This window comes from Pelodiscus sinensis, chromosome 18 (assembly GCF_052426305.1).
Source record: "Pelodiscus sinensis isolate ZL-2025 chromosome 18, ASM5242630v1, whole genome shotgun sequence".
Classification (NCBI taxonomy): domain Eukaryota; kingdom Metazoa; phylum Chordata; order Testudines; family Trionychidae; genus Pelodiscus; species Pelodiscus sinensis.
The window spans coordinates 9,598,586-9,620,057 of NC_143069.1; the positions used below are offsets into that span (position 1 = coordinate 9,598,586).

At 49.1% G+C, this 21,472-nt stretch overlaps 1 protein-coding gene across 1 annotated transcript in view; it reads left to right on the plus strand.

The window, feature by feature from the left end:
* The first annotated feature begins 9,305 nt into the window (after positions 1-9,305).
* The window catches only part of LOC102452313 (butyrophilin subfamily 3 member A2), a 52,205-nt gene continuing 40,038 nt past the window's right edge, over positions 9,306-21,472 (plus strand). Inside the window, exons 1-4 of the mRNA XM_075914295.2 lie at positions 9,306-9,430; positions 15,815-15,905; positions 17,583-17,930; positions 19,159-19,443. Coding sequence (XP_075770410.2) covers positions 15,836-15,905; positions 17,583-17,930; positions 19,159-19,443 — 703 coding nt within the window. The 5' untranslated portion in view covers positions 9,306-9,430; positions 15,815-15,835. The remainder of the gene's footprint in view (positions 9,431-15,814; positions 15,906-17,582; positions 17,931-19,158; positions 19,444-21,472) is intronic.

Below are 21,472 nucleotides of genomic sequence, written 5' to 3' on the forward strand. Positions count from 1 at the left end.
GTTATTCCTCTCCCCACAAGGAATAAGCCCTCTTGTGCAAGAGCTCTTGCACAAGAGAGCAGTGTAGACAGGTAACATGAATTTCTTGCACAAGAAACCCCTATGGCTAAAATGGCCATCAGAGCTTTCTTGTGCAGAGAGCATCCACACTGCCAGAGATGCTCTTCTGCAAAAGCACATCTCTTGTGCAAAAGCACATGCCAGTGTAGACGCGCTCTTGTGGCAGACTTTTTGCTCAAGAACTCTTCTGCAAAACAGTTCTTGCGCAAGAAACTGCCAGTATAGACGTAGCCTTAAGATCTGAGATTGACTGAGCAGTTCGGCCGGGTGCAGATATACCCAAGACTTTGGCAAGGAGTTGTGAGTTTTAACAATCTAGTCAAGAGAATAACGCACAGGAGGTTGTCAGGACAGGGCTGTGCTGTATATTACCTGACAGCACAATACTATGCATACCAATGGCACGGAGAAAACAACCCAGTCACAATGAGGATGGCCCCAGGGCCAACTGAGAATTTTACATCAAACCCTTTCTTGATACAAAACTAGTCTTGTGAAACACTTTTAAAAAAGTTACTTACTTGTGTGTGGAAATCCCTGGGCCAGCTGGGCTCCAGGCCACTCCCAGAGCTGGGGAGTTTGCAGGGGCCTCTTCAATGTGGACAGCTCAGCAGACAGAACACGTCCGGTCTTTGTGCTCGCTCAGGCTGTGGCTGGGCACTGAGAGTGCTTCACTGGCGTGTTCCATTGCAGGGCACAGGGGTGTCACTAGGGGAGAAAACAGCCAGGGGCTCCATGGCCCTTTGCTCCCTGGACTGGAGACTGGCTGGAGCCTGGGGGCTTTTCTGGGAGGGGCCGAACCCACCAGCCCTGGGTGTAGTGAGCATGGGGGATGGGCCAGAGCCTCTAGCAGCAACTTGGGAACTGTCTGTGGCGGGAGGGGACTGGTGAAGGTTTCTGTAAACCTTAGGGTTACCAGGTGAGTTCAGAAAAAATACTGGACACACTTGATCTCAGATGGGGGTGGCACTGGCTGGGAGGAGAGCAGGACTGGCCGGCAGGAAGGGGGAAAGGATCGGACACCAGGAAGCAGGGTGGAGGGATTGGGGGGATCATCGGGGGCAGCACGTCTGGCCAGGGGAGATGGGGGGGAACCAGCCAGCAGAAGTAGGGCTGTCTGGGGAAGCGGGGTCGGGGGCAGTGGGACTGGCTGGGGGAGATTGGGAGGAGAAGCAGGGGAGAACCAGCTAGCAGGAGGAGGTTGGGGGGAACAGGGATGGCAGGAGGAGAGAATTGGCTGGCAGGGAGCAGGACTGACCCAGGCACACGCAGATCCTGGGGTGCTGCCCATCCCATGCATGGTCCCAGCACGAGTGAGTCTGGCCCTGGGGATTCCATCCCACCCCGGCCCCGGCCCCGGCCCTGGCCCCGGCCCCGGCCCTAACCCCGGCCCCTCTCGCATAGTTGCTACTAGCCAGAAGCCTTTGTTGGCCGCCCCCTTATGCCTCATGGGATGAGGTTTACCGGGGCGGTCGACGAAGGCTTCTGATGTCAAATGCCAAGTGTCCAGACTCCCACGCTGTGCCAACAAATAGCTGATCGGCTCAGCGCGGCAGCTATTTTGATGTAAATGAAGCAGTGATTATTTAAATCGCCGCTTCATTTTGCTATGTCTACAACCCTCATCTATATGGCTCCATCGACAGAGCCATGTAATGTAGACATACCCAGAGTGAGGCTGTTCTATAGAAAAGGGGAAGTGATTTCACTCCTTGAATTTCTCTTCTTTTTTCCCCCAGCTCTGCCTCAGATCAAAACACCTTATTTCCCCCAAATTCATCTGACAGGGACTTTGTTTTTGACCCCACCACTGGGATAAGAGCAGATATGTGAGTTTGGGCGCTGCCCTGTGATGATCCTTCTATTTCCCCCCAAGAAGCCCTCCATAGCCCAGATGGGCAATCCCTTTGGAGGCCCCCTAAGGTCAGGAATCCCCATATTGTGTCATGTGACTGAGGAGAGTGGGGATAGTCACTGTGATGGACACACTGCTGAAGGAAAGGAGGCTGTGTCCAACCACATTGTCTGTTCTCTGGAGCAAGAATAGAGGACCTTGATACCAGGATGTGAGGAAAAGCTGGGGAGCAGTGACCCACACACCCAAGGACATAAGGAGTAATGGTAGTTCGAATTAGGATCTTTAATTCGAACTACCTACTCCGTGCTGTGTGTAGCCGTGGGCACGGAGTTCGGACTAAGGGGGATTTAAAAATGGCAGCGCCCGGGAACATGCAAATGAAGCCCGGGGTATTTAAATCCTGGGCTTCATTTGCAACTCCGCTTGCCTTCATTACCCTACCTAGCTCAAACTAACAAGCTAGTGTAGATGTACACTGGGGTGTTGTCATTGCCACGTCTGTTTTCATATTTGTATGGGTTGTTAACATCTGTAGGAAGCTCCCAAATGTTATTACCCTGGCAAATAATTGAGGGTATGTCTACACTACCCTGCTAGTTCGAACTAGCAGGGTAGTGTAGACATACCCTCAGGCACACAGACCAGAAATATCTTGCCAAACTTTACACAGTGAGTCAGTAGCACAGCTGGGAATAGAACCCAAGAATCTATCTTCCAACCTTCTGTAATAGACAACATCACATCTTGTCAGTGAAATGAACTGAAACCATTTGGCATTTTAGCAAAACAGAAAGGGATTGAAATCAGTCTGGAATGGGGTGCAGTGGTAGTTATGCCATAGCTAAGCCTGTGTTAAGACATTTGTCTTTTGACAGTAGAAAGGATGGTGAACATTGTGTGTTTTCCGGGAGTTTTAAGAAAATGAAACCTTGGTTTGCTATTTTGGTATATTGTTATATTATACAGTTTGCAGTTCTGAAAGATTCATGATAAGCTGGTAAGAACAGCTGTGTTGGTGATTCCCCTCTCCCCCACCCCCGGGAAATGTCTCATTTTTTCTACATGCTCCTCTAGGAAAAGGATCTAGTTTGAGAGATGGTTCATACTTGTATATACCATTGCTTCTGTAAAGGAATCCCAAGAGTGCCAATTTTAGCTCAACCATGGTGTATTTGTTTTTAAAAAGTACTTTACAATGAGAACATTACATTTGTCTGTCAGTCTGAAGCTGACGAATTTTAATATGACAAAATTGTGGTGTGGCAAAAAGAGGGACAGACAGCTACCTTAGTCTCTAAGGCCAGGTCGACACTAGGAAACTATTTAGAAACTAGCCAATTAGCCCGTCATAAGACAGGATTTTCAGGTCTTCTCTCCTAAGCACTCTCTCTCTCTCTCTTTCTCTCTCTCTCTCTCTCTCCTATTGCCTACCCCCCTCTCTCTCAGCTCTTCACCTCCTGCTTCTCTCTCCATCTCTTTCTTTCTCTTTTCCCCTTCCTGCCTCTCACTCTCCCTTTCTCTTCTCCTCCTCCTCCTCCTCCCTCTCATTCCCCTCTGTCTTTCCTCGCCCCCCTTCCCCGTCCCTCCCACCATGGCGCTTGGCTGAGTGCTGCCTGCTCAGCCGGGCTGCCGTGAGGGAGGGGGTGGGGCAGTGATGTACATGGCCAAGGAGCGGGGCCAAGTATGTCACTGCCCTTCCTTCCCCTCCCACTGCAAGGGAGCCCAAATGGCCCCTTGTGCTGCTGGCTACCCCAGCGGCCCAGCTGAGGGGACGCACCATTCAGCTGAGTGCCACAGTGGGAGGAGAAGGGGGCGGTGATGTACAGGGCCCCACTCCCTGGCCGTGTATGTCACTGCTCCTCCCCCTTCCCCTCTCTCTGTGGTGGCTCGGCCGCGTGCCGCCACTTGCTCCCCCGCCGGGGCCCAGCTGAACACCGCTTAGTCAGGCCCAGCGGGAGCGGCGGTCAGCTTGACCCGGGGCGGCAAGCATCCCTTTGGGGTCCGCGCTCCCTACACACGCAGAGCTCGGACCCCAAAGGGCCACTTGCCACTGCTTGGTCCCCCGCTGGGGCCCGGTGGGAGCGCCGCTCAACTGAGAGTGGCGCAGCGCGCAACAACGCGCCAGCAAGGGAGGGGAAAGGGGCAGGGCTGGCCGGAAGGGGGGTTGAAAGCAGAGCTGGGGGGGATTTGGGGCTGTGGGGCTGGAGAGGAGGATGGGGGGGCGGAGGAAGGGGGGAGGGAAGCAACGCTGGAAGGGGGTGCCCAGGGGGCCCTGCGGCCGCTTGTTGCCACGGAGCGAGGGGAAGGGGGGCGGGGCGCTGACGTACATGGTCAGGGGGCGTGGCCATGTACATCAGCATTACAGACACACAAACACTGGGCTACTATATATGGGTATGTCTTCACTACAAAGTTAATTCGAACTAACAGCCGTTAGTTCGAATTAACTTTGATAGGCGCTACACAGGCAAACTGCTAGTTTGACCTTAATTCGAACTAGCGGAGCGCTTAATTCGAACTAGGTAAACCTCATTCCACGAGGACTAACGCCTAGTTCGAATTAACCAGTTTGAATTAAGGGCTGTGTAGCCACTTAATTTGAACTACTGGGAAGCTAGCCCTCCCCAGCTTTCCCTGGTGGCCACTCTGGGCACCACCAGGGAAACTCGTCTGCCCCCCTCCCAGCCCCGGACCCTTTAAAGGGGCACGGTCTGGCTACGGTGCCCGTGCCAGGTGCAAGCCTGCCAGCACCCAGCCAGCAGACCCTGCACCTGGCATGGCACGAGCCAGCCACCCGCTGCCACCCAGCCCTCCGCCTCTTCCCAGGACCAGGCTGGCGGCTCCCGGGAGCTTGCCCAGGTCCGCAAGGGGCGGGTGCCCACTTGGTCTAGTGCGGAGATCGTGGACCTCATCCACGACCTCCGCACTAGGCACAGGAAAGTGGCCGGCTAGGGCAGGATAGCTGCCAGCATGGCCACCCAGGAGCAGGTTTGCATGAAAATCAGGGTGGTCCAGTGAGACCCCCGACTCTGAGCCCTGAGCTTAGAATGGCCGTACTGGGTCAGACAAAAGGTCCATCTAGCTCAGTAGCCTGTCTGCCGACAGCAGCCAACACTAGGGATCCTGGAGGGGATGGACCGAAGACAATGACCAAGCCATTTGTCTCGTGTCATCCATCTCCAGCCTTCCACCAACAGAGGCCATGGACACCATTTCTACCCTCTGGCTAATACCACTCCATGGACCCAACCTCCATGAATTTATCTAACTTCTCTTTAAACTCTGTTCTAGTTCTAGCCTTCACATCCTCCTGCAGCAAGGAGTTCCACGGGTTGACTATTTGCTTTGTGAAGAAGATCTTTCTGTTATTAGTTTGAAGCCTGCTACCCATTCATTTCAGTTGGTGTCCTCTAGTCTATTTTGGGAACTAATGAAGAACTGTTCTTTATGCACCCTCTCCACACCACTCGTGCTTTTATAGACCTCTATCATATCCCCCTCCGTCTCCTCTTTTCTAAGTTGAAAAGTCCCAGTCACTTTAGCCTCTCTTCATATGGGACCTGTTCCAAATCCCTGATCAATTTAGTTGCCCTCCCCTCTCCCATCCTCTCTCTTCCCCTCTCCCACCTCCTTTTCCCTGTCTCCCCCAGGTTTGTTCAATAAAGAGAGTTTCTATTTTTGAACACACGTGTCCTTTATTTTGTATATCAGGAAGGGGGGCTAGGGAGGGGTAAGTGGAAGGAGGTGAGGGAGGGATGGGGTACGAGCCCCCAATGGGGAGGACTGGGGTGGCTCTGAGGGCTCCTCGGGGTGAAAGCTCTCCTGCAGCCCCCTGATTGACCCCCCCGGATGGCAGCCTGCGGCAAGTGCAGCCGGTCTGATGGCCGAATGCTGTGATGTGCTGAGTGTGGGCACTCAGGGCACTCCAAGACAGGACTGCTTTGCTGTTCCTCGTTGAGTTAGACAAGCGATCAGGGAACCCCTGAGAACTGTCTGTCCGGGGTGGGGGTCGGGTCCCTTTAAGCACAGCCCTCGGCTAGCCTGAGACAGCAGCTCCACGCTCTAAGTCCTCATCTGATGCCCTGCCGGCACTGCTTCCGGCCATCCTTAACCTCGGTTCAGGGTCCACTCAATGTGGACATGCTAGTTCAAATTAGCAAAACGCTAATTCGAACTAGTTTTTAGTTCTAGATGCACTAGTTCGAATTAGTTTAGTTTGAATTAACTAATTCGAATTAAGTTAGTTCGAATTAGTGCTGTAGTGTAGACATACCCAAAATGATTACTAAATTTGACTTAAGAACTCCTAATTTAACAAATTCAAACTAGCATTTCCTCACTACGGGGAAGAATCAGAATTAGTCTGAGGGAGGCTCTGTTGATGTGGACATGCCACCTCATACGTAGAGCAGCAGGAAGCACCCTGGGAAGCTGTGGGAGGCCTCCCAGAGGCCAATTATTTTGAATTAGAGGCACTGGAGTGTCCACAATAACATTATTTCAGAATTAGTATTACTCCCTGTAACAAGCAGGAGCACAGAGTTAGAATTCTGTGTCCTGTTACTTCCACATAATGGGGTTGGTAAATTTGCTTATTTACCTTTTGCTTATAAATTCAAACTTGTGGAGGTGGGGTATTATTTCGGAATAAGGTCCTAACATAAGCCAGGGCAAAATAACAAACCCACACTGAGCAACTAGCATGTCACCCTGCTGGTTTGTAGAGTGATTGATCCAGTCTGAGTTAACCTGCTTTTAACCACTGTAAACCACAATCCTTTCCCAGATTTAGGAGTAAAAGCCATGATTCCTTATCATGAATATTTGACTGCTGACAAGTTAATACTGGCATAACCCATTGAGAAGGCTATTGTCCTTCTCTGTTAACTGGTTTAAATTTTAAAAAGGACTTAAGTTGGACATGGGATGCTTAGTTGTTCAAATCCTGCTGCTGATCCACATGGATGGTGACTGCCTTTACATTCTGGGTTTGTACACCAGTTAGCAGGATGGGGGCCTTGTGATTGTGGTGTTAGGTGCTACCACTATGCAAATAATAAGAGTAGTCTGGCTTTATGGAATTCACAAAGTGAAAAGCTGGTTTTAAAACAGGATTTCTATTTTAAAAGCATGATCATCTGTACATTGTGGTGAATCACCAAAATACTCTGACTGAGCTACTTGGCTGGATGGATCTGGAGCAGTGGGGAGGGTCTCAGGGACCAGCGAGGTCCTACAGGATAGTTCAGATGCTTCATCCCCACCCACCTTCCCCATAACAGTAACCCAGAGACATGGAACCATCCCAGAGGAGTGTGACCAGGAAGGACCAAGCATCAGGAGGGGAGCAGATCCAGGGTGATTGTTTGCCTGTGAATGAATCTCTGGTTCTGAAGGATCTCAGCTCTCAGGAACACATCCCCGTGCAAGTGGCTGAGTTTGTAGGACACAGAACTGCTGTAGAGCTCCCCGTGTGACAGCCTCCCACTAGCAGCTTCCTTCCCAGCAGTGAGATGGTCACTGCTCCAAACTCCCAGGCTTAGGTGAGGTGGATCTGGCACATACACTCCCAGAACAGCAAAGCCAGGCAGTTATCAATCAGGCTCTGACACAGGACAAGCTGAATCTGGGTAACTGACTTTTGCCTGGCACAGTTCTCTGAGCTCTTGCAGAGAAGGAAACAGGAAGGCCATGTCTACACTTGCGGCTTCTTGCGCAAGTAATATGCAAATGAGGCTAAGTGTGCATACCTAATGAGCCACCATTTTTTCAGAATAGGCTCTTGCGCAAGAAAGAGCATCTACCCTGCCCCTTCTTTGCGCAAGAAAAACCCTCTTGCGCAATACCATTCGTCCTGAAAAGTAATAGGTGTAACGGCATTGAGCAAGAAGGTTTTTCTTGCACAAGAGGGTTTTTCTTGCGCAGTGTAGACAGATCCTTCTTGCGCAAGAGCCTCTGCTGCAAAAATGGTGGCTCATTAGGTATGCAAATGAGGCTCAGCAATATTCCACGCTTAGCCTCATTTGCATATTACTCATGCAAGAAGCCGCGAGCGTAGACATAGCCGAACTGTGCTTCTGGGGTGGCTACAGCAGCTTTCTCCCTCTTGCCAGGTGATGGTAACAGACATTTTGCTCTGTACGGCCTAGGTCCTATCCTAGCATGCTACACCTCACCAGGATTACCCAAAATGGGAAGCAGATAAGAAGAGCAAGTAGAACTTGTTCTTTAGCACAAAGGGATGAGTCCTATGTTGCGGCATGACAGATCTCGGTTCAAACCCTACTCATTGCCCCTAATAGAAGCCCTTTGTAACAAAGTTTCAAAAGGGGTCCACACAGTGGGCCTATAAAGGGGTCCTCTCCCTCAGGAGTGCCCTTGGCCCTCCAGGGCTTCCTGCCCCTAGTCTAAACTGAAAATCCTGCAACGAGTTTGTAACAGCTCCAAGTCACACAAAAAGCCCGACAAGGGATGCGAGGGGGACCTAGTCCCTCCCTCTCTCCAGGTCCTAACCCAGGGCCCTAAGGTGGGGAGTTGCTTCCTGCACCTGGCTGATGGGTCCAGCCACCTCAACTTGCCAGCCTGCAAGCAGGATTCCTTCAGCCCGCCCTGGGTCACTTCCTCAATCTCTCAGCTACCTGCTCGGGTGCACTCTGCTCTGGGGTCACCCACCTAGTCTGTCCCCTGTTCTGTTGGAGACACCGGCCCCTTCCTGAGCCAGCCATCCCCCTTTTATGGGGCTCCTTGTCCTTTCCCCTCTCCAGCCACCCCACAGTCCCGTGCTTCCGGCCCCCGTGAGCATCCCTGCACCGGCACCTTAAGGGATGCCCCTAGTGCGCCTGTGCTCGCGTTCTCTGGGCCCACGTCTAACCCACCTGCGCCTGCGCCAGCACTTCCCTGATGCTGGTTGGCATCCGCCATCTTCCCCGCTGCCGGGTGGAAGCCCGGCTCTCCGTCCGCTCCTTTCCCTGGGAGTTTTTCCACAACAGTACGGGGTTCCTCTATCCTGTTGCACCCTTGTTCACGTTAACATCGTGGTAGCTTCTTAGATGTCACTGGGGCTCTTCTACGCTGTGTATCCTGTCTCCCATTGAAATCACTTGCATGGTATTGCACTGAATCTTAGAGGCCTGGGCTCTGTGGCATGGCCTGCTAATCAACCCACAGTGCAACACAGTCAGGGACAGGAATGGCAGCTTGGTGGTGGTGATAGGAGGGGAGCAGATCCAGGGACAGGGGAGCTGCAAGATTCCCAGGTATCCCAGCAGCACCTAAACTCCTCCCAGGGGACTGAACACTGGCTCTGGGTCCTGGGCACATCATAGCTCTGCCAGGTTAATGTGTGACAGGTACCCTGATGCTTTCACTTTCCCTTACTCAGAGTTCACACACTGCTCCGGGATCCATTTCCCTGTCTGCCCCAGCACATCTATTCAGTTCCTGGAGTGCTGTATGGCATCAGGACCCCTGGCTCACTGCCTGGCATTCTCTGGGACACACTGAAACTTTGAGGTAAGTCCCTTTCTATTATTATCCCTGTTCCTTCGCTCTCAAGGGCTGCTCACACTCCTGACCCAGAGAAGCAAACTTCCCCCTACTACAGGCTGTTCTCACCTCTTGTTAGTGCCTTGGCAAGGCCCAATGGTCGATGTGAGTCATTGCCCCACCCATTAATCCCTCACTGCACAGTGAGCCCAGTTGGGGTTCTTTGTGGCCTTTCCCTGAAGTGTGTGATGGGGTGTACAGATGATTTGGCGTCTCTTCAAAAGGGTCTTACAGCTAGCGTGACTACACATCCTGTCTCAGCTGTCCCAGTGTTTTTGGAAAACAGGGCATTTGTCCCATTTTTTTCTTGCAAAATGATCATCAGCTGGCAAGAGAAACCTGGAGAAATCCAACGTTTTGCCCAAAAATAGGTTTGCAACGTCTCCCAGAGCATGGAGGAATGGGGGAGGGAATAGCAAGGCAAGCCCTGCACTGGAGGGAGGGCTAGGGAGAACCCATGAGGGGTTGGTGTCAGGAGAGACTGGGCCAGGTCTGCATGTGGGTGAGTAGTAGGGGGCTCAGGTCAGCCCCACAAACTAGGGATGAGGGAAGCGGGACTTCAGGCCCACCACACTATGTGGGTAGGACACAAGGTGGGCTCTGGCTAGCCTCACATTGCTTGGGGGAGGTGTGCCAGGCCACAAGCGTCTGTGTGTGGTGGGAGGGTCATTTGGCTCAGAATTCAGGCATCTCCCTTGTAGTTATTATTGGCACAATCTCAGCTGAGATTGAAGCCCCATTGCAGGCTGCTGCCCAGATCACAAGTGAGCAGGGCTGTCCTCTTTCCCAGGCTACTGGGTGGGGGCTCGAGCCAGTTCTGTGTGAGATGAACCCCTAGGCTATGTCTACACTAGTGGCTTCTTGTGCAAGAAAACGTCCACACTGCCATGTGCGAGCTGTGCTTTTGCGCAAGAGCATCCATGACCCTGTGGACGCTCTCCTGCGCAAGAAAGCTCTGATGACCATTTTAGCCATAGGGCTTTCTTGCGCAAGAAATTTCTGCCAAGCGTCCACATTGCCCTCTTGTGCAAGAGCTCCTGCGCAAGAGGGCTTACACCTGTTAAAAAAGAGCGTAGCTCTTGCATAAGATGCCCTCTCTTACCACGCCATCCTGTACATCTTCTTGCACAAACCAGGTGGGCAGTGTGGACATTTTCTGGAAGAACAGCTGTTCTTCCGTAATAACCCGCCAGTATAGACATAACCCTACATATTGAACCCGGCCCTGGTTGCTGCCAGGCCTGCCCGGCGGAAGGGTTACACATGTAACAGCAGGGCTGGGTCCTAGAGAGGGCCGAATGCACTGCCTGCAGCACAGTCTGAGGGAGCGGATTGGCTGCTGGGGTCTCTGGGAAGGGAAGGGGACGGGGTAGGGGTGGAAGAGCAAGTCAAGCATAGGGGCACCAGTTTAATAATCCTACCTAGGGCACCATAAATCCTAAGGACGGCCCTGCAACTGAGATTAGTTTCCACTATGCAGGGTGCAGCAGCAACCCTGATGGAGATCTGAACCCTCCTTGTGCTGGGTGCAGCACAGACTGTGACATAGGCCTGGGCCTCCATTCTCCCATGCACTGCACAGATCCTGACTGAGATCAGGGCCCTGTTGTGCTGGGTGTGGCACATACAGTCTGTCAGAGATTCTCATTGCCCCAGAGCTCTTAGTCCAGCACATTAGGGCTGTGTCTACACTGGCCACTTATTCCAGAAAATCAGCCGCTTTTCTGGAAAAACTTGCCAGCTTTCTACACTGGCCGCTTGAATTTCCGGAAAAGCACTGACGATCTAATGTAAAATCATCAGTGCTTTTCCGGAAAAACTATGCTGCTCCCGTTCGGGCAAAAGTCTTTTTCCGGAAAACTGTTCCGGAAAAGGGCCAGTGTAGACATCATAGTAGTGTTTTCCGCAAAAAAGCCCCGATCGCGAAAATGACGATCGGGGCCTTTTTGCGGAAAAGCGCGTCTAGATTGGCCATGGATGCTTTTCCGGAAAAAGTGCTTTTGCGGAAAAGCATCCTGTCAATCTAGACACGCTTTTCCGGAAATACTTTTAACGGAAAACCTTTTCCGTTAAAAGCATTTCCGGAAAATTATACCAGTGTAGACGTAGCCCATGTGTAGCTGAGCCTAGTTGGGCTCAGACCCTTTCAGACCTTGTCTCCATGGGACGTTACACTATGCTAGAATGCATGGTCTGGTCTGGTCTGGTCTGTTAGAACACAGGTCTGATCCGTGCTGGAGGGGCATGTGGTGTTATGTAACGTATCCACGATCAGACCTTGTCATGCCTCATGCACAGGAACAGCTCCCCATCAAAGTTCACAAATCCACCAACTTCCTCACTTCAAAGTACCTCCTCAGAGCTACCTCTGCCATGGGGTCCTTTGCCCACTGCCTTCTGATGCTGGCCAAGGAAGTAGCCAGCTAAGACTGTGCTTCCCTGCTATGCTCTTTTCTGTATTGTTTTCTCACCGCCGCTCCCCGCACAATCCATCACCTATTGTTGTCTGTTTCACTGGTTGGCTTTCTCCTGCCTGACTTTTAGACAGTAAACTCTCTCAGGCAGGGCTGTGATTGCTAGATTTGCTGATCAGAAGTCCTGAAGTGGTGGGACTTTAAGAATTGTCCTTTGTGTCGCTGTGTGTTGATTTCTATGGCGGGTAGGGAACTCACAGACTTGTCAGCAGCAAGAAGCTCATGGGATTGGCTCTGACTCCTTGCTGGTGGGTAACATATTACAAACCACTCATATGGTTGAGGAGCTTAGTGCTGGAATCACAGAGTTGGGAGGTGTTTTGTTGCCTAGAGGTCTTCACTGTCCCGTGCTTGGCACCCAGGCTCCCAATATAATGTGTAGGCAGAGCTAGGCACCTAACAAATAGCTCCTCACAACCTAGCATGATGAGCAAGCAAACTCCTGTGCCAGACAGAGACCTTCAAAGGAAAAAGGGCTGGGATCATGTTCCAGATTCACAACGGGATTTAGGCTCCTCACTCCCATTGATCCGCACCTCACATTCTTAGCTCATGGCTGGAGTTAGGTACCTTTCTCTGGTCAGGATTCTCAGTGTTAAAACCCTCAGTTGAATCAAATTAGCCCTTCCTTGCCTAGAACCAGAGAGGGACCCTCTCCCCCCACCCTCCTTCCTTGCATTACAACCGATAGCCCAGGGGTCAGGGTGTCTAACTGGGTGGACGTGAGAGACCCAGAGTGCAATCTCTGCTCTCTGCGTGTCTGACAGACTTTGCTTGACCCTGGGCAAGGCTGGGGATGGCTCCAGACGTCTGGAAGGGGGCGGGGCCTTTAGGCAGAAGTTGTGAGGATGGGAACTGGCACCCCCCAGCCAGTTCTTCAGTGCCAGCTGTGGCCCCAGTGTCAATTTAAAAGATCCAGGCTCCGGCAACTGTTGTTGCTGCTATAGTGGCGGCTGGGAGCCCTAGGCCCTTTTAAATCACTGGACCCTGTAGCACTTGCCCCATTTACTCCCCTTCCCCATGCTGGCAGGCCTGCCTGCTCTAGTAACTATTTATTTAAAGTGGACCCGCTCCAACAGGAGAGACTCACCCACAATCTGTTACTAGGGGGCTAATCTGGGAAGGAAAGACCTGGGGTCAAATCCCTGCCCCAAATGAGAGACTGGAAATCAAACCTGGTTCTTCTACATGCCAGTGAGTGCTCCATCCAGTTGACTCTTGCATACTCTGGCCACAGGCCCATGCTCTGTCTCTCCCACCCACTCCCCGTTGTCTTTAGGACAGTGTCTGAATTGATAGGCACTCATGGAGCAGTTAGCAATTAATGTGTGCCCTTTTGTGGATCTCATCCCTATCACCTATAGAAAGCTGGTGGGACTTAGATGCATTATGAACAGTTTATCCTTTGTTATGAGGCTCAAGAAGAGCCCTGTAAGAAGCTCGAAACTAGAGCTTGTCAAGACTATTTCATCAAAAATATGTTTAATGAAAAATGGCTTCATTGAATTTGAACATTTTCATTAAAATAATTTTCAACAAAAATGTTCATTTCAATTCCAGTGTGATGGGAAATTGAACTTTACAAGAAAATACTTTTGTTCTCTTTTATTTAATTGAATTTCCAATTTGAATCAATTATTTTTTTGTTTTGGGGTGGATTATTTCCAGTCATTTTGTCAAAATATTTTGAATAAAAATAAAATTTTCCTCAAAAAAAAAAAAATCCCCAGCACCTGCTATAGCTTGGTTCTGCGGCTCCCTCAGAGTCCCACTTTACACAAGTGCATGCGAGTAATAAAATGGCCTCCAAACCTTTGTTCTGGGATAGGCTAGATATGCAGTGATAACAGAGAGAGCTTGGCTCAGTCTCCAACCCCTTCTTCCTGTGCAGGAAGCTCTTAAGAAGGTGGAGCTGGACTGAGGAAATAAAGGGCCTCAGGTTCTCATGGATTTGAGGGCCCCATAGTCCTGCTCCCTACATATTGGAGAGGTAATGGCAGGGTTCTGCCTCCAGAACATTTGGGACATTAACACAGATTTTGCCTCTCACCCCCATTATTTCTCTCAGATCCAAGGTCTTGGTTGTAGAGGTATATTTGTTCAAGAAGGTAATTTAGAGAAGCCCTTTATAAGGATCAGTGTTATAAACACAGGAATTTTGAGCTGTATCTGATAGCAAGGTGCAGAACCCAATGCAGCTGTGCACAGCAAGCAGGGCCAGTTTTAACTAGCAGGGGGCCCTGGGCCAAGCTAAATAAATAAAGGGTCAGGCTGAAATGCAGTTACAGCCCGCTGCTAACACCGGCTCTGACAGCAGTGCACCACAGACATGCTCTAGTTTGTTTTTAATTGAATATTATTCCTTTTTCATTCATTGGATTGTTGGTTAGTGAACTCCATAGCAGGGGACTTGTGTCCTTAAGGCTGTCACACATAGAATCAGTGAGGGGTTGGGTTGACAGGTCTCAGAGCAGTTACCCCATAAAGCTCCAACCTCTGGCTCTCTGTAGCCTCAGGTCTGAGCCTTTGAATTTCTTTCTTTCTTTTTAGTGCCAGGCCTGGACAGCGAGTACAGCAGCTTGAGGGGGTGAAATACTCTCTTGTTCTGGGGCAATGTTCTGCCTGGGAGCAGAGTCCATCAGGTCAGATGATGGATGGAACCTGTTCTCTGCACTGCCTACTGTGAGGTTTTGATCACAGAGGTCCTCTTGAGACTGTCACATGGTTTTGTCTGTAAATGGGTGACAGGGGAGGGATCACTTGAGGATTACCTGCTGTGTCCCCTCCCTCTGGGGCATCCAGTATTGGCCACTGTCAGCAGACAGGACACTGGACTAGATAGACCATTGGTCTGACCCAGTCTGGCTGTTCTTATGCTCTGATGTTCATACGATGGTCATGCCACTCAGCCTGCCTACTGAGCTTCTGGGGTGCCTCACCTCATTTCACGAGGCAAAAGGATCTGCCAACAAAGGGTTCTGGGGTCGGCAGATCCCTGTCTAGACTGCCGCGCTGTGCCAACAAACAGCTGATTGGCATAGCGCGGCGGCCATTTTGATTTAAATGAAGCAGCGATTATTTAAATCGCCGCTTCTTTTCCCTTTGTGGTCCTGCCTCATCTATATGGCTCCATCGACATGTAGTCTAGACACACCGTCAATTACTAAACCAAAATAAATAAAACAACTAATACTAATACACAAACTTGTTACATGAAAATTCTTTCCCTAACAGTTGGTCTAATTATCTCTTTCACAAGCTAGACAGTCTCCTAGCTTGGGCCCAATCCTTCTTTTGTTTAGTCTTAGATATTTCCATCAAGCATTGTGGGTGGTAAGAAAAGGTTGCATGGAGTCTAGCAACTGGTATTGTTTCATTTCCACCTTTTATATCTTTTTTCCCAAAAGGCAAGAATTCTTTGTGCTAAGTTTAATTTTTTCTCACCATGAATAGAAAAGTACCAGATCAAAAATGGGATCCAGAATCAGGTGGTCTGGCCCCATTTCCTGGCATGACCAACAACAATCCAGATGTTAAGGAAAACTAAAACCATTCATAGATTTTTACCTTTAGCTGTGGGCCATTAAGTTTCCAGAGTATTAGTAATGGCCCTCAATAGCACAATTAATACACTAAGCAGTTCCACAATACATATTTCTAACTTCACAAAGAAGAATGATACATGCACAAAAATAGAAAATACACATTCAGCAAATCATAACTTTAAAATATGTTACATGATGTATTTTGCCTAAAGAACATTTAAGTTATGCATATTCATATTCATAAGTAAATTTTCATAAAGCAGGGGATGGCATGAAACCAGCCCATCACACGGGGAGGGGAGGTATTAACCATACCTATTCTCTCCTTACAGGTCCTTGCCTGGTGCCTCCCCATGGCAACATGGTGGCAGCTTTTTGTTTGCAGCCTGGGGCTCCTCCTCCTGGTGCCATGTTGTCTCTCTGGTAAAGCTTTTGAATCTCAATTATTTCCCTTCTCGTAACCTATGCACACTACCCTCTCAAGGGCTGGGTAAGGGGAGCTATGGTGGTCCAAGGGAGGAGGCTGTGGGGACAGAATGATTTGGAGGCAACTGGGGCATGTCCTAGCTCTGGTAAGCAAGATTTTTGGATTTTGCAGCAAGTCACCAAATCCCTGCTCCTCTTGAGAGGGGCCTGCAGAGCATCCTGACATTTTCAAGCTTTTCTTTGCTACAGCTAGAGCTAGAAACTGGCTTTGTTTTAACCAAAAGCTGAGATTCTTGAAGTATCACAAGTCTCCAGGAGCTGGGACTTTATGAAGAACAAATCACAGTCCTGAATTTGGCAACACTTGGTATAAAAATCTGCTTGGTGGCTTTGAAATCTCAACCTTATCCCTCCCCACCTGTAGCCACACAGTAAGGCTGTGTCCAGACTCAGGGGTTTTTTCGGGAAAAGTAGCCTTTTTCCGAAAAAACTTCACCTGCGTCTAGACTGCAGCTGCGTTCTTTCAAAATTAAATTGAAAGAACGCGGCTTTTCTTTTGATGGCGGTAAACCTCATTTCACGAGGAAGAACGCCTTCTTTCGAAAGTGCTTCTTTCGAAAGAAGGCATTCTTGAATGTAAATAGGGCTTCTTCGAAAGAGAGCATCCAGACTCACTGGGTGCTTTCTTTCGAAAAAGCGGCTTGCTCTTTCGAAAGTTCCGCGTGCAGTCTAGACGCTCTCTTTCGAAAGAGCCTCTTTCGAAAGAGGCTTGCAGTCTAGACATAGCCTAAGTCTCAGGTGCAGCAGTTTGACAGTAATTGCTGTATAAGCTCCATGGTGGGACAGATTAGTGTAGTTCAGACACAAATATTCTAGGGACATAAATCACCTTCAAATTTCACACATTGCCCACAGTTACGTTCTTTCAGAGCATGGTGTGATTGATGGCCTGTCACACTTCCATTAGCACAAGTCCAATGGTCGACTTTCCCACTCCAAACTGATTGGTGACTGAGTAGAAACTGTCTGGAGTAGCTGGCTTCCACAATGTGATCGCCACACGCTTCTCCACAAGCAGAGTAGTTCTCATCCAGGTGTCCTCAAGCTCAGTGCTTGTTTCCCTAGCTCCATAAGTGGTGTTTCACTGTGGTCAGAATGGAAGTTGGAAAAAAACCACAAAAGGTCACTGGAAGTCCTAGAACAATGCAGTGACCGCTGAGACATTTTGCATGGCCCAAAGATGCTCTCTGCTCTGCTCTGAAATCCCATAACACCTCGTCACCCAAACATTGTGGAATACATATCTTCTTAGGGAAGTGGTGAGTGTCCCCCAGAGATTTCTGTTGCATGTTTCTGCGTGGAAGGCACAGAAATATGCAGACCTTATCAATTCTATCAGGAGTAGGGACTGAAGGGCATCATTGGAAGACTATCTTGTGTCAACTTTGGTTCAGCTGTATTGCCCTGCATGCACAATGACAGTAACTCAATGGTCCTAAACATGCTCAGCCCCAGGAGCTTTTTTTTGTGAGCAATGCAAGACTGAGGGAATTCTATTTCCCTCTGCAATGTCCTCTCTTCTCACTCACTGTATCTGTACAGATGGTCCCTGGCTCAGCAATGCTCTCTCCTCTTTCTTCTCACTCACTGTGCTCCTGGGGTTTTCTGTTCCAGAAAAGTTCTCAGTGACTGGCTCCCAAAGTCCTGTGGTGGGGTTTCTTGGACAGGATGTGGTGTTACCCTGCCAGCTCTCACCACCAGCCCAGCTGCCCAACATGGACCTGTGGTGGAGGAAAATTGAACAAGAATTTATCCTAGTTCATGAGTACACAGACAGGGGTACCCAAGAACTACCGGGGGAAGGTTACCAGAATCGCACAGAACTGTTTCTGCCAGAGTTCAGCAGCGGGAATGTCTCCCTGAGGCTGAAAACACTCCAAATAACAGATAATGGGAAATATCAGTGTTTTGTGAGGAACCCAGAATGGAGCCGTGAAGCCATCACTGAGCTGCGGGTTGCAGGTGAGACACTGTGCTATGGGGTGGGGCACTGTGTCTGGGTTGCCAGAGCTGTAGCTCTGTAAAGTGCTCCCATACTGATCCAAGCACAACAAAGTGCCATGTCTGGGCACCAAGAGAATTCTCTGCCATTGGGGTTTCCCCAAACCTGAGGCCAGCATGCGGGAAGGGGCCTGTGTTTCAGGGAGTGATGTGCAGGACTTAGTAGGGGGCGGTCTCCCCTCAGACCCAGCATTGACCTCACTGTGGTGCCAGTAGGGTCAGTGCTGCATTAAACATCCTTTCTTTAATGAGAAGTAAAGCTACAGTGCTCAGCTCTCATGCTCATTATGACACTGTTTGAAGGAGTGGGACCTTTACACCCATGGTCTGTCCAAATCCCAGCTCAAGTGATAGCGATATTCAGTTCCCAGTGACCCAGTCTTCTCTCCCATTCCTATGGTAACCCCTTCTTGAGGAAGGACTCACCTGCCGTCTTTCCAACACCCCACTGCCCCTGCAGTTTCCAAGGACTGGGATATTGGGGGGTTGTATTTATTTCCTGAGCACTGACCCATGTTCTGTGCTGCACAAGGTCAGTGGAAGGGAGCATCTCTGCCCATTGAGCTCACTAAGTAATGCAACCCCAGACAATGCAGTTCAGACACACCAAGTTCCGGATGAGGGGCCCTACTATGATGATGCCAAGCATGGAGGTTGATTTCCCTAATTTCTCACCTTTGGTGTCTCCTAGTGCAAACTCCACAGGAGACATGTGCTCTTAGAGGAAGATTCAAATGAAGGCAGGGAGGTTTTGTGCAGCCCCCAATGTCAGAGAGAAAAACAACCAAGAGAGGTGGCTTTACCAGGGGGCACCGTTCCCAGTGTGGGAGGACACTAGAGACAGGACAGTATTTAGGAGGGTGGCACAAGAGGAATTATAGCAGTGATGTAGGCAGTTTGCAGTACCTCTCTTCCTGCTCTATACTAACCTGCAATAATCCTGACAGCTGCTGGGCTCCACCCCAGAAGTGATTGCATTTCATCAGTAGCTGCAGTAATATCTGTATATCATTAAACCTGAATATTTCTTTCTCAGCTTGCAGGGAAAAGGGATCCTGGGGAGGCTTTGCACATAAGGGGATGGAGCTTTTCAGTTACAGCCCACTATCCCCAGAAGTATCTGAGGACTCACATGATGCTACCCAAAACATTGTTCTGTGACACACACAAACTCTGTCTCTCCCTGCAGCTGTGGCTCCAGTGTTCATTGACGTGCTGGGTTCCCAGGGCCAGGGGATTGGACTGGCCTGTAGATCCACAGGCTGGTTCCCCAAACCTGAACTCCAGTGGGTTGGAAAGAACTGGCAGAATTTGGCAACAGACATTGTGACTGATGTGACTGAGGACAGGGAGAACCTGTACAATGTTGTGAGTCACGTCACTGTCACTGAAAGAGAAGGCAGTGGAGACATCAGCTGCATAGTGCGGAATAGACTGGTGGAGACAGAGCAACAATCAGCCATTCATCTCTCTGGTGAGTTCCCCTGTGCTGTGGGAGAGGGAAGGGAGAGGGGTACTGGAATAGCACTCTCCTATAGTTGATTTCTGGTACTGGAATAGGAAATCCCATTCTAGTCTGTGTTGTGGAGGCCTTAGCAAAGGAGATTTCTGTGATCTAGACAAACTGCAGGTCAGGAGCTGGGCTGGTCCTTGTGAAATGATCTTAAAGGTGTTCTTTGAGGGGATGGTTCATTTGGTGGGGCTGCAGTAATCGACTCAGAGAGATGTACCTTAGAAATGCTACAAGAGCAGTGTCGTAGTGTACTCTCTTATTACAATGACAGAAGAGGTTCTGCCCTGGCTGTAGTAAACACACCTCTCTGAGAAATGATTTTTTTCCCCATTGATCTAATGATGTCTATGCCAGTTCTTAGACTGGCATAAATACATTTCACAGAGAGAGATTTTACACGGTCTTTCACAAGGTAATTAAGCCAACATAAGTTTGTAGTTCACTTTGGTAACAAAAACTAGTACTGTACATAATCAATGTAGCTCACATTAATTAGGTAGATTAAAAACTGGATAATGGATGTATTTCAAAGTAATTCTAAAGAAGAATCATCCTTCATGGGGGATGCTATTGTTCTGGGTTTGAACATGCTAGTGTTCTGGGTCAGTGCTCTTCTATGAGGTGGAAGGAAATATAGAACCATTGCTAGTAAAATTGGTAGATGATGTAAACAATGGTAAAACAATAAAAAATTATGGGGAAGGTCAAATTTGTAGACTGACCTATCTGACTGGTAATGCGAACTCACTCCATGTGCATTTCAATGTTACCAAATCCCACGTCACACAATTAGAAGCACAATGCTCTGATCACGATTACAGGATAGGAGACTAGGTGCTAGCAAGCAGTGACTCTGAAAAGGACTTAAAGATCATATGGAAAATAACTGAACATGACTTTCCAAAGTGATACTGGAGCTAAGATTCTGACTATAATCTTTCTATGATTCTATTTATGCATGAGAATATCTAGGAGAAAGTAGGTAACATTGCCTCTATATGGTTTTAGCAAGACCATTATGGAACACTGTGTCCTGTTCTGGGGTCTACACTTTTAAATGGGATGTTGACATACAGGAAAGTGCTCAGAAAATACATACAAGAGCAGTTAGGGATCTGGAAATCTGCTTCACAATCCAAAACATAGGAGTTGAAGTTATAAAGCTTGTCCAAGGGAAATTTAAAAGTTGACTTGATCATAGACTGTAAGTACCTATATGGGAGGAGATTTCTGACAGTACACAGGTGTCTAATCCAGTCCACAAAGTCAGAACAAGATTTGATGGCTGAAAGTTGAAGCTAGACAAATTCAGACTAGAAATAAGGTCCATCATTTTAACAGGGAGAGGAATTAACTATTGGCATAATTGCTCTAAGGACATGATGAGTTCTCCATCACTTGGAAGCCTTAAAACCAAACCAGATATTTCTTTCTGTGAGGTCTTCTCTATCTGGAACAGAACAGGAAACCCTGGGAGAGGATCTGTGGCCTGCGTAATACAGGAGGTCAGACTAGATGGTTGTAATGGTCATTTCTGGTTTTATTATCTATGGGTATGTCTACACTACAGCATTATTTCGAAATATCTTATTCCAAAATAGTTATTTTGAAATAATGTATCTACACACAAAATGCATTTCGAAATACCATTTTGCTAGTACGTCCATACTGAGTGGACACTAAATCGTATTTAAGGCCAGACGGAAACAGGTCTGGCAGGGCATCAGGTCAAGACTTACTGTGTGGGGCTGCTGCCTGAGGCTATCTGAGGCTTGTGCTTAAAGGAACCGCCTCCTCCCCCCACCCCTCCCCTGGACAGACGGTTCTCAGGTTTTTCTGCTTGCTTCCCTATCTCGATGAGGGACAGCAAAGCATTTTATTTATGTGCGCTTTGGTTGCCCTCCCTTGGGACACTGCAGCACTCTGCAACATGGAGCCAGAGCAAGAACAAGTTAGGAACTATTTAGAAAAGCTAAACGTACACAAATCC